Source organism: Heteronotia binoei, chromosome 1 (assembly GCF_032191835.1).
Source record: "Heteronotia binoei isolate CCM8104 ecotype False Entrance Well chromosome 1, APGP_CSIRO_Hbin_v1, whole genome shotgun sequence".
NCBI classification, from domain to species: domain Eukaryota; kingdom Metazoa; phylum Chordata; class Lepidosauria; order Squamata; family Gekkonidae; genus Heteronotia; species Heteronotia binoei.
The window spans coordinates 222,839,383-222,852,876 of NC_083223.1; the positions used below are offsets into that span (position 1 = coordinate 222,839,383).

At 42.3% G+C, this 13,494-nt stretch overlaps 1 protein-coding gene across 1 annotated transcript in view; it reads right to left on the minus strand.

Annotated features, from left to right (window-relative positions):
* MERTK (MER proto-oncogene, tyrosine kinase) overlaps positions 1–11,691 on the minus strand; it is a 79,443-nt gene extending 67,752 nt beyond the window's left edge. The window contains exons 1-2 of the mRNA XM_060248256.1: positions 11,433–11,691; positions 227–656 (exon numbers count right to left, since the gene is read on the minus strand). Coding sequence (XP_060104239.1) covers positions 227–656; positions 11,433–11,502 — 500 coding nt within the window. The 5' untranslated portion in view covers positions 11,503–11,691. The remainder of the gene's footprint in view (positions 1–226; positions 657–11,432) is intronic.
* Positions 11,692–13,494: the final 1,803 nt, after the last annotated feature.

The window sequence follows — 13,494 nt, forward strand, 5'->3', positions numbered from 1 at the left end:
ACTCCTGGAACTCCTGGATAATCTCACCTCAGGAGATCTAAGTAAGATCCAGTCCCCATGTTACAGAAGGAAAACAGGAGGTGCAGGTCTCCCAACAGTTAATCTAACATTTGTTTATTTATAATGCATGCAATGGTACTAAAGTTTTTGTAACCTTGATATTCTAACATGTAGTTCCATACATTAAAAAAATCAAGTGTGAACTAAAACATTGTAGGTTATTTACCTGAAAGTAGATATCATCGTGCTTACTTCATTGTCCTCAATCTGGTAATAACGGCTGGCTAGTCGGTCAGCATCAAGCAACTCCTTTCCATTTTTCCACAAGGAAATAAGTGCAGAGTCTTGGTTGATAAGTGATTTAGGAACATCGATGGAGCAATTAAATTTGATTTCCTTATGTTCAGCAATTACGATAGTCCCTACTGTAGGATTAAATTTAATCGACTGAAGAGAACGAGCTGTATAACCTTCGCCGGAGGCCTTATTAGTCCTCATAGTACTGGATTCCACAGGATGTGTTGATGCAATGATTACAGACTTATTGCTTAAGGAGCGGTGTGTGCGGTGTGTGTCCTTCAAGCCTTTTAAAGGCAGGTGTGATTTTGTGGAAAATAAGTCATACCTCTTCCTTTCTTGTCTCCCTTCAACAAGACCTGCAGATTAAGACACACAACACTATTTCAACAAATGCTGTTCTTCATGTTGTTACACATGGTTAGTTTCTCAATTCACATCTGCCAATAATAGTAACTTTGCTCTCTCACACGCTCAAAATTCCTACAAGTAAAATAGCCATTTTCAGTATCAATTATGCAAGCCGCTTTCTCTGTATGTAATTGTTAGTTTATATTTGCTTTTGCTTGCCATTTTCGTGGGTGGGCTCAGAGCTTGTTCATGACAGGTTTGATCATTCCTATATTATATATATATATATATATATATATATATATATATATTTCTATAATTATATATATTCCTATAATTCTTTACCAACTCAATCTGTGGGTATCAAATGAATAGGAACTAACCATACTTTCCTAAATATGCACATTTCTTGGGCAACCCTAATAGCCTGGACTAGCCTGATTTTATTAGGGCTGGGAAGCTAAGCAGGGTCAGTACTTGGATAGGAGACTTCCAAGGAGAATGCTGCAAAGGAAGGCAATGGCAAACCACCTCTGCCTCTGTTCATCTCACCTTCAAAACCCCATGAGGTGAAACTTCTTGTGGTTGCCAGTGCATTTCACTTTACCAGGAGCTGAATCCAAGTTCTTGGGTTTCTAGGAATGAAACTGAGTTTACACACCTCTGCCCAGGACAAGCTTGGTAAGAGCAGCACTGTAGGGTGAACACATGCATTTGCCTGATCTAATTTACTCCCCTGGACTGGATGGGAAGGAGGAATAATGTTATGTATCTTTCCCTTCTGGCTCATGCTCATTTCTTCAGTCTAAACACCCTGAAGAGCACTTTTTGTTGCTGCTCTCACTGCTGTGAAAACAATCTCCCTTCACCTTATATAGCCTTGTTCTGTCATCTAGGAGTGGAGCCAGAAGTGCACAACAGTAATGATTCCTTCTGTGGCTATGGCATGAAAGCAGAAAGAGGAGGAAAGGAGCATGCTGCTGGGAAAGGAGGCAGGGCTTTAGGCAACATCTCTGTATTGCGCAGCTGTGAAAACACCTGAACATTCTAGACCAATTCACATGGCCCATTTTAACAAGGTTGTTCTCTAGCAGAGCCACAAATGTATTTTGTGGGGCTAAGAAAAACCAACCTCTGTGCAGAGAAGAGCTGGATTCTGCAATGTGCATAAATTATATGCACTGTAAACACTATCCTGTTTATGTCATATGCACAGCCATGTCATAAACAGCTTTCCATATAGATCTCTCCAGGCACCGGAAAGGAGAGGGTGTCAGAAAAACAGGGAGTCAAGTAATCACCTAAAAACATTTTATTTGCACATTTTGAATAATTTCTCTACAGGGCAGGCAGCCCTACTCAATGTTTTAAATGGTTTAATGTTTAAATTTAATGCTCTATGTTTAACGCCTATTTATGTTAGATATTATGTTAGATTTATGTTAGATTTATGTTAAAGACGCAGCTGCGCTGGGCAGGGCATATTTCTAGGATGGAAAACCACCGCCTTCCCAAGATTGCCCTGTATGGCGAACTCTCCACCGGCCATCGAAATAGAGGGGCACCAAAGAAGAGGTACAAGGACTCCTTGAAGAAATCCCTTGGCACCTGTCGCATCAACCATCACCAGTGGTCTGACCTAGCCTCAGATCGCAAAGCATGGAGGCACACCATCCACCAGGCTGTTTCTTCTTTTGAGAACGCACGCATAGCTGGTCTTGAGGACAAAAGGAGATTGAGGAAGAATCGCACTGCTACAGCACCAACCCTAAATCACACTTTTCCCTGCAGCCACTGTGGCCGGACCTGCCTGTCCCGCATTGGTCTTGTCAGCCACCAGCGAGCCTGCAGCAGACGTGGACTATTGCACCCTTCCTAAATCTTCGTTCGCGAAGCCAAGCCGAGAGAGAGAGAGAGAGAGAGATGTTAGATTCCTGTGTTGTAAGCCACCCTGAGCCACTTGTTGGGAAGGGCGGGATAGAAGTCATAAAATAAATAAATAAATACATACATACATACATACATACATACATACATACATACATACTCTTTGGCTGAGCCCTGAAGAAGGAGGAGGAAGAAGAGGATTTATACCCCACCCTCAGAGTCTCAGAGCAGCTTCCCTTCCTCTCCCCACAACAGACACCCTGTGAGGTAGGTGGGACTGAGAGAGAACTTCTCAGAGAACTTCTCTTGAGAGAACAGCTCTGAAAGAACCCAAGGTCACCCAGTTGGCTGCATGTGGAGGAATGAGAAATCTGGTTCTCCCAGTTTAGAGTCCATGCAGTTAACAACAACAACAAACTGGCTCTACCATTAGAGAGTTCACCCAACAATATTAATGCACTATCTTCATAACCATACATGCTAGAAAAGCTATTGCATGCAGTATTTAGGGTGTTGGAATAGAATGTGAAATCTTGGGGCAATCATTCACTTTTAATCTAAGTTTTCATCTTAATCATAGGGTTGCTGTGAGGATAAAATGAGAAACTGAAAGTGGAGTACAAATGTGACATAGAACAGAAGCTTACTTTCTTTTCTCAAAAGATGAGATTCTCAGAAGCTATATTTGCTGCCATATTTTGTCCCTATTCTCCGTCTATATGGAACTTAAAAGTACACAGATCTGAATGAGGATTATATCCGCTCTGTGTTTACTGTGAAGATGAGAGCAATAACATCTTCCAACAGTAACAGACATTGTGACACGTTAAATAGTTGAGAAACTGAGAAGCTAAACCGGAGATAAGTCAAATGACTGCAGGTTATAAATCCTGTCATAATGTGCACAAATGCTTAGCCTGAAGCATTTGCTGTGCTCTTGTGAAGAAGATTAGCCAGTTGGGGATAAACAGAGTTTGGGATAAAACTGTCCCTGCCTCTGCCTTTCTACTTGCAAGGGAGCCAGCAGTTTTCTTTGTATCCACCCTCACAGGATCTGGGTTACTTTGGCGAGCTAAAGGATGGTTGCACCATATGTTTGGTACCTTAGTCAGGGTTCAGAAAGATTTGTCTCCCTCTTTTGTTGTCTTCCCCCAGGAGATGAAAACTTTTTTGTTTTGTTAGAGGTTCCCTCACTAACTCTTGTCAACCCCCCTTCCTTTTTGTGGATATATGTGTTTATGTGCTTATAGGTTTTATTTACTTGTTTAAAATATTTTAATTGTTTTAAATACACACACACACAAATATTTAGTCTGAATTTAAAACTGTTTTGATTGTCTGCTGTCTTTGGGACCCTAACTTGAGTGGAAAGGCAGCATATAAATGTTTGAAGGAAAATAAATAAATACAGAAAACTAACATATCAGGTACACTTCTCCCTGACACCTAGTTTGCTCTTTAACGGACTTTTTTTAAATGGATGAGCATAGTATAGGCTGAAGTGGCAAAGTCTACTCTAGACATACATCTGAAACTTTCTTACAATTTAAATCTCAGTCTGTACCAGCCTATGGCATACATGTTTCTGGATGGTGTGAGATCACTAATCAAGGGATGGGGAGAGAACAGCTGAGGAACATATGTGCTTCCTGAAAGATCCTAAAAGATCTACTGAAATAATAATAGTTATATTTATATTGTAATTATGTGGTGGGGTGGGGGTGAAATCTATTTTGTAGTTAAGCTGCACTGAAAGCATTTTTGGTGGAAAGGCAACCTCTACACTGAAGTGAGAGACTGGTAGCAGCCCTTTTAGACTATGCACAAGGTCAGTAATACAGTAAAACGTATATGAAATATACAGAGAGGCTTACTGCTTAATTTTTTATTTTTATTTTATTTTATTTACTTACTTACTTCATATCCTGCCCTCCCCACCAAAGGCAGGCTCAGGGCGGCTTACAAACCAAGGGTTGACACAAACACATTAGTGTGACCGGTAAAATAAACAACAATAAAAACATAAAAACAATTGGTTAAAACATTTTGCATGTGCTACTATAATAGTTTCAGGCAGCGATTGAATTCTGGTGGTTAGCTGTACTCAGAGGTCTCTGCAACATCCTACTTTAGTTTGGGCAGAATCCTACTTAGGTTGGAGGAATGGTTAGATTTGGGTCCAGTAGTACCTTAGAGATGAACAAGAGTTTCAGGGTGCAAGCTTTTGGGAGTCAAAGTGCCCTTTGTCAGACACAGCCGCATAGAAGGCGGCTTTTACTCTCAGCAGCTTACAGCCTGAAACTCTTGTTCATTTCTAAGGTACTACTAGACTCAAATCTAACTACTATACTGCAGACCAACCAGCCAGGCTACCCTCTGAAATGAGGTTGGAGGAAGTTTCTCTAGCCTAAGGAGCCTTCCTTCAACTTATGCTTAGGGAAATGGAAGGACACAGGCTGCTGTAAGTGATTTTCTTTTAAAACCACACCTCAATTTATGGTTGACAGGTCTACCAGGGACTGGATAAAAAATGCTGCAGATCTAGCTCATAGGCCCCACAGAGCTGTTCCTTCTGTAGAGGCACTGAGTCACAGATTAAAATACAGTAAGTGTATCTGTGCAATCCTAAAAAAGAGTTATACCCTTCTAAATCCACTGAAGTCAATGGCCTCAGAAAGGAGTAACTCTGCTGAGGATTGTATTGTGTATGTAAGCGTGCACCATGACAGAAGCAAAACTGAAATACTACATACCAATGTTCTTTGAACTTTGCCAAAGTTGAGCAATGACTATACTGCCAAAGGCTGGTTGAAGGTTTGCAGCCTATGTTTTAAGGGCAAATGACCACAAAGTGCCATAACAATAATGCATAGCATTTTAAAGCACTTTCAGTTATCCAAATAATTTCACATACTTTATCTTGGAATTCTTACAACAGACCAGCAAGGTAGTTCAACATTATTACTCTCATATTACGCCTGGCTGAGCCATGAGCGAGAGGCCATATCTTGCCTAAAATCACCTAGGGAGCCCAAAGTAAAGATGAGGTTTGAGACAGGTCCTTCTTGGCATAGCTTATTCTTTTTTAGCCACTATGTGGAATGCACACATCATAAATTGTTCTTCCAGCCAACTGATAAACTAAGTAAAACAAATATCAGTCAAGTAGTATTTTTCACCATGTGTGTTTGTAAAGTGCTATCAAGTGACTCATGGTGACCCTGTGGGAGTTTCAAGGCAAGAGATGAAAAGAGGTGATTTGCCATTGCCTGGCTCTGCATAGTGACTCTGAAATCCTTTGTGGTCTCCCATCCAAATACTAACCAGGATCAACCCTGCTTAACTTGTAAGGTCTGACAAAATCCAGTTATCCTGGGCAATCCAGGTCAGGGCCATGGGTAGAATTCTAGCAGGAGCTCCTTTGCATATTAGGCCACACAACAGCCTTGTAAGCTCTTGGAAGATTGGCTACATCAGGGGTGTGTGGCCTAATATGCAAAGGAGCTCCTGCTAGAATTCCACCCCTGGTCAGGGCAATATCTAATACCCTTTATTAGGACCAAGTTAAATGTTGCAAGCTTTCAAGTTTCTCAGAGCTCATCAACACCCAGCCTAAATGTTAAAACATAACCAAAATGGGGCAAAGGAGAGAGAAAGTGTTGGGCATGCTGGCAAAATTCCTTTGTCAGCAGATTCTAGTTGTGTTCAATGAAGTGTGGTGTTTTTACTTCTGCTTTCTGCCTTTCAAGAAGCCAATTGTGTTCTGCTTAGCAGTGGAGAGGGACCTGAATGGCTCCTGTTTTTTATATTTTCAAAGGGAGAGTTACCCTGTCTTTGTCCCTGTTTTCAGTGCAATCTGATAACTATTGCATAACACGGCTTAACCTTATTAAGTCTGCATAACATTTCTAATATTTTATGAAAGTTCTAGGGCCAAACTAGAAGAGACACAAGGAAATCCATGAATGAATCTCCGAAGCATTTTTAAAAAATTGTTAAATAGCAGCCGGGGGAGGGGAGAATTCAGATCTGGGACATGACATGGAGGGGTTGACCCATTCTCTCCCGCCACCATTTTTCCGTTCCCCACATGCAATTCACTACTTACATACAGGCAAAGTAACCAGTATGTTCTCCACCCCACTCCCCACTGAGTACACAGAAGCTGCAGGGCATTGTTTGAAGTTGAGAAAATAGCTTATGTGAAAGGACTAAACTATACTTCCCCTCATGGTCAGAATTGGGGGCGGGGGGGGGGTTACCAGTAAAATACTTCAGGGGGTACATTAATGATCTCAGAATACATTTTTTTTTTAAACGAGAATGTTTTCAGCCCTTATGGTTGTGTGTGAGTTAGGGTTGCCAGACTCCAGGTGGGGCCTAGAGATCTCCTGATTTTATAATTAATCTCCAGCTGGCAGAGATCAGCTCCCCTGGAGAAAATGGCTGCTTTGAAAGATGGACTCCATGGCATTGTACTACGCTGAGGTCCCTTTCCTCCTCAAACTCCCACCTCCTCCAGGATCCATCCTCAAAGTCTCCCTGTATTTTCCAACACAGACCTGGCTACCCATGTGTGTGTGGGGTGTGTGTATGTGTATGTGTGAATGAGAGATTTCAACAGCTGCCCCATTTTTTAAATGTATCTTAGCTCTTCCTTGGAACAGTAGGGCATGATCTTCCCAAAGTTAAAACAATCATTTCCACTTATTTCAGTGGGAAAGATTTAATGATCAGTTAAGGATATTTTTTTTCTGAAAGCAACAGAATTCAGATGTGCTCTGATATGTATGGCTCGCACTCTACAATTTAAAAAAAATATTAATGGATGATTGATCTTAATTGATGTGCTTTTAAATTTAATCAAAAACAAGACTACTCTTCTTCCACACTTTTGTTTACCCATTCTGACCTTTACCTGAGGTGAGAAGAGACTTTTCGTTTAACCACCCTTTCCCTCATTCAACAGGATCAGAGGCTTCTTTCAAGTGAACATATAAAAGGAGCTTGTTTGATGTATAACTGTAGTGTTTGCTTCCCAACCAAAGCAGGTTTCCCAGTCTCTCAACGTTGTGGATGTGACAAAAGCATACATACAGAATAAAAACCTTTCCAAGTATCATCATACTGATTCCCTGTTATCATCTTATTTATTTATTTATTTATTTATATTGGGATTTATACCCCGCCCTTCGCACCGAAGTGTAAAAACAAACAAACCATTAAGATTGGAGGTTCCCCCATTTCTTAAGAATTACTTTGCAAATCCAAACACATGCCTCTTGGAATCCTACAGGATTATAAAGGCAAGACCTTTATCCCATTGTATTTGGCAAGAATGTTCAGATTAATGATCAGCTGCATGTCTGTAAAGATGAATCCAGACTAAATCAGTGATTTCTACCAGTTTTGCCTTCCCACTGCAAACCCCCCCCCCCCCCATCATTCCAAGGCGTCCTCGGTCCCCCAGGAGCAGCTTTTTGTGTTGATCAGCAAACTGCAGTGGGAAGGGGGAGGCAGAAACATTCTGTTCCACTGATGAAAACTTAGGCTAGATCCAGCACTGCCAGGGCATCAAATTATCTATATCATAAACATTCTCCAACCTTCCAATCTAAACATTTAGGTTCCTCTTCTCTATGACAAAATAAAATAAATGTTCTTTGTATCTAAATGGTCTCCATGCACTCCGTACTCTGATCCATCCGCTTAAGTGATAAGCAGATGCTGTGTGGGATGTTTCCAGAATATCCTTCTTCTCTGGTATTGACACCACTCACCGGCTGAATGTTCTCCTGAAAATCTATTTTTTTTTTTAATTTAAAACATTTTTATATGGACTTTTCCATCTAACCAGAGCCCCCAAAGCAGTAACCATAAAAACATTAAAATACTTGAATTATTAAAAACAACATTTAAAATTATAAATTAATTCAATAAAAAACACATAAAGCCAGAAACAAGGAGGAGGCCCAATAAACTTTACTAGGGGTATGCCAAATGAAACAAAAACTCTTCACCCACTAGCAGAAGACACCAATAGTGGGAATCACATAAATCTCCCTGGGGAGGATGTTCCAAAGTTTTGTACTCTGAACTAGGGTTGTCAGGTCTGTGAAGGAAAATACCTGGAGGCTTTGGGGGTGGATCCAGGAGAGGGTGGAGTATGGGGAGGGAAAGAGTCTCAGCATGGTACAATACCATAGAGTCTACCTTTCAAAGCAGTCATTTTCTCCAGGGGAGCTGATTGCTGTCAGCTGGAGATCAGCTGTAAAAGTAGGAGATCTCCAGGCCCCATCTGGAGGTTTTAAGTGCTAATCTGAAGAACTACCATAAAACTGTAGCACAATCCTTTCTGCCATAATGCTCTTGTTTCCCCTCTGTTTGGTGGTGACAGAGGGTAATCATTCCACTCCTCATTATCAGAATATCCCTCTACCATGCCCTTCCCTTTGCTATGGAGCTTCTGAAGTTTCTGCCTAGAGTTTCAAGGCAAATCAGATTAAATTAACAAGAACTACAAACCAAAAGGGGAAAACTTGTCAACTGTACATTTTAAAGCAGTCTCTCTTCCAAAGAAGTGAAATTGATGCAGTTTGCCTCCTCCTCTTCAGAAAATCTTCATTCAGTTAATTTGGATTTAAAAAACAGACAAATCCTTCTTCAATTATTTCACACTGGGGAGACTACACATTGCACAGTCAGTTCTTAATCAGGCTAACACGTGCATTAGCAATAAAACACAACCTCCCGCCCCGCCCCCCGCCCCCCCAAAAAACTTATCTAGAAAGCATCTGAGAGGTGAATAAGTGCCTTTTTCAGATTTGGCCAAGCTTTCCATGGCTATAGCCACAAAATATCCCCAAGGAATAAATTTCTTTTACCCTCCAGGGATCTGTCCCCCAGATTTTATGATGTTACTGTTAGTCCTTTAACAAAGTTTGCTATCTCTCCAGTTGCCACTAATCTCAAAATGCATGTATTGGTGGGTGGCCAACATGCATTTCTGTTATACCTAGAAGTGGCAGGGCCTGGTATCTTGGCTGCCTGGGATATATACCTGTAACATACTTGTCCTGTTAAATATGGGCTTGTTTATATACACATTTGTATGTGTACGCTTAAAATGGTTTACATGTACATGTCCAGTTTGCACTGTGTAGTAGCTAGAACACTGGACTAGGATCTTGGGAGACCCAGGTTCAAATTCCCATTCTGTCATGGAAGGTGGCTGGGTGACCTTTTAGCCACCCACTCTCTCTTTCTTGGCATAACATTCACAGGGTTGTTGTCAGGATAAAAATGCAGGAGGATAGAATTTATTTATTTATATTGTAAGCTCCCTGGAGTATCCATTGGGGAGAAAGGAGAAGTATAACCATCTAAATTTTTAAAAATGTATCCCACAGTGTTTCCAATTAACTCATAATGGGGTATATGGGAATAGTTTTACCTTTACATGATTACACATATGAAGTTGCCTTATATGAATCAGCTCAGTAATTCATCAAGGTTAGTATTGTCTATTGAGACTAGGAGTGGTTCTCCAGGGTCTCAGGTCTTTCACATCACCTATCACCTGGTCCTTTTAACTGGAGATGCTGGGAATTGAACCTGGGAGCTTTTGCATGCCAAGCAGATGCTCTACCCCTAAGCCACTCTGTCAAACAAATCACTCATGTGAGATAGGCTGATCCAAAGGACCATGGCTTCCACCAGTCAGGCCACCCAGTAAACTCTGTAGCTGAACAGGGATTTGGAACTCTTTCCTACAGCTAAACCCAGCAGTGCAGCCAAATAAAACAGCATGGTGTAGTAGTTAAGAGTGACAGGGACTCTAATCTGAAGAACTGGGTTTGATTCCCCATTCCTCCACATGAAACTTGCTGGGTGACCTTGGGCCAGACACAGTCCTCTCAGGACTCTCTCAGCCTCACCTACCTCACAAGGTGCCTGGTGGGGAAAGGAAGGGAAGGTAACTGTAAGCTGCTTTGAAGCTCCTTAGGATAGAGAAAAGCAGGATATAAAAACCAACTCTTCTTCTGGATAGCCTACACTTGCTAGAAGGATACTGTGTGATGAGCCCCCTGACAGGTTTAAAGGTACTTGTACAAAGGTATTTGCACCCAACCTGTGTGCAAAAGCTACCAGCTGCCTTGAATAAAACTTTGTTGGTCTTAAAGGTGCCACTGGACTCAAACTTAGTTCTAGCTGCCTGCATGACTGTCCTGTCTCCCAAGCAAACCCGGGGAACTGGCCTAAACCGCAGCCTGAGCAAACATACAGAGGCTGAGGGGAGAGTACCAGTCAAGGCCAATAGGAAGGAACAGAGGCGCCAAGCAGCTTTCTTAATCTCAGGGAAGATGAGTGCTGGCTGGTTTCCAATGAATATTGCACCTTAAGTACTGACAACGGGGTGGAGACACGCTTAATTTATACAAAAGCTATATAATGTGAGTGATTTTAAAATCCTGTCTGGAAGCTGTGGCCACTGAGCCAATCCCTTGTTCCCTTACTGGTGGGAAACAGATTCTGGACTTTCTCAGAGACGCTCATGCTGCTATTAGTTTACAGGCGCCACCAGATCTGAGCTGTGGCACATAGAAATGTAGTGGAATCAACCCTCTGCGAGCTTCCTGGTTCAGATGAAGCAGGAGAAAAAAAAAAAACTCCCACTCTCGCAAAGTCCTTTTGTGAAAAGCCCCCTCCCCCGGCACCTTCCAGGAGCAGCCGTTGTTCTCCCAACGATACGGCCAGAAAGTGTTGGAAGCGTTCATGATGCACAGGGGGACGCGCACATCGGGCACTCAGTCTCACAATCTCTGCCCCAAAAGGAATTGCACGCGCTCGCTCGCTCTCTCCCTTCGGCATCAAAGGCTTTAGAAAGTGCATTTTACCTTGTCCAGAGGAGGCCGGCCCATGCAGCACCGCCAGCAGGAGCAGCGACAGCCAGACAAGTTCTCCCATGGTAGAAAAGGTTTAGCAACAGTCCGATCTGGGCACTCAAGGACCCCGGGATTGCCCCTTTCCCAACGGGCCGAGACCTCCAGCCCAGAGCGGTAATTCTTCCTGGCACTGCCTGGCTGGCTGGCAACCCCTGGGGCGCTCAGCCGCCGCCACGAAACTTCCCTCCGGCCCGGAGACTGGCCCAAAACAAAAGTCCTCGGGAAACTTTAGAAGAGGCGGGACGAGGGCCGGGAGTGTGAAAGGTTCCACCTCCAAGCTCAGTGGAAAGGAACGTGTGTGTGTGTGTGTGTGCGGGGGGCGGATACTCGGGGAGGGGGAGGAGGTGCTTCTCTGTGCCTAGAATCAGGGGCGGGGGGCGGAGAGCAGAAGAGCTCGGACTCCTGAACCAGGAGATTCTGCCAAACGTAAACCAGGCGTTTACTTCGAGAACTCCCCTTTAGCACAAGTCCATCGAGTTGTTCAACTCTATACTATTCTGCTGCACCTCTGGACGTGGTGGCAGTAGCAGCGAAAATCATGAGACCAGAGCCCATGGCTTTCAGAAACTCTAAAATGTGGCTTTCCTCTACCCTCTTTATTTATTTTTAAAACAAAATCTTGAGAACCTCTTTCCAAATGATAATTTCAGAGCAGTAGCCGTTTCAGTATGCTGTGGCAAAACATTTTCAAGGACTAGCGCCCACTTTGTCAAACACACAGACATTGCATCTGAAGAAGTGTGCTCTAACCCACGGAAATTTATGAGGGAATAAAATCCTGTTAGGCTTGAAGGTGCCAGTTTATTTTTGCCCAAAATGGCTCTTAATGTACGCAATTTGGTATGAATAAATATATCAGGGTCAGATCATAACAAGATCAGCTCAATCTTCCCTTGCTTCTCTTCACACTTATGGCATATAGTGTTTGTATTTTTTTCAGCATAGTCATATTTACTCAGAAGTAGGTCCCACTGTATTTATGAGGCTAACTCTCGCTAGAAGCTAAAATGAGGCTATCATACTCTGGTAATGTTATGAGAAGACAAGAGTTACTTGAAAAGTTGGGTTCAGATGAGTAACCATGTTGGTCTGCAGCAGCAGAACAAAGTTTGAGCCCAGTGGTACTTTTAAAAGTAACAAAATTTTATTCAAGGTATGAGCTTTCGTGTGCAAACACACTTTTTCGGGTCCAATAATGCTAGGAAAAGTTGAAAGCAATAACAGAAGGGGAAGATGCAACATGAGATGGATTGACTCAACTAAGGAAGCCATGGCCCTCAGTTAGAAAGGCCTGAGCAAGGTTGTTAACATAGGATGTTTTGGTGGTCATTAATTCATAGGGTTGCTATCAGTCAGAAGCTACTTGACAGCTCTTAACACAACACACATACACCCTCTTGTAAAATTTCACAGGGTTGTGACCTTCATTGGAATGATGAAATTTCACTGTGTGTGCTACCACCATTTAAGTCCATTTTACTCTCTCTGCTTTTCTCTGCCATGTCTCAAAGTGGCTTATCCCTTCTCTTCACGACAACAGGCACCTTGTGAGGTAGATGGAGCTGAGAGAGTTCTGAGAGAGCTGTGACTGACTCAAGGTCACCGAGCAGGCTTCATGTGGAGAAGGGGGGAATCAAACTTGGCTCTCCATATTAGAGTCTGCTGCTCTTAAGCACACTGGCTCTCATGACAGATTGCTCTTTGGGCAGTTTTAAGATTGAAAGATTAACCCATGCTATCAAGAACTGCAAGAGTTTGAAGGGTGAGGCCAACAAAACAAAGTGCTTTTTCATACAGTGTGTTATTAACATGAAATTCACTGTCACTAGATCTAGATGTGCAACACTATGGGGTGGAAGACTGATATAGAACATCAAACTCCAAACTTTCAGAACATACAGGAATCTGTTATATAGCATACAGAAGTGACTAATGATTCCTAATTCAATACTTATAATTCAATATACAGTGTACACCCAGACAAATACAAATATATATATTCTAACTCCAGCAT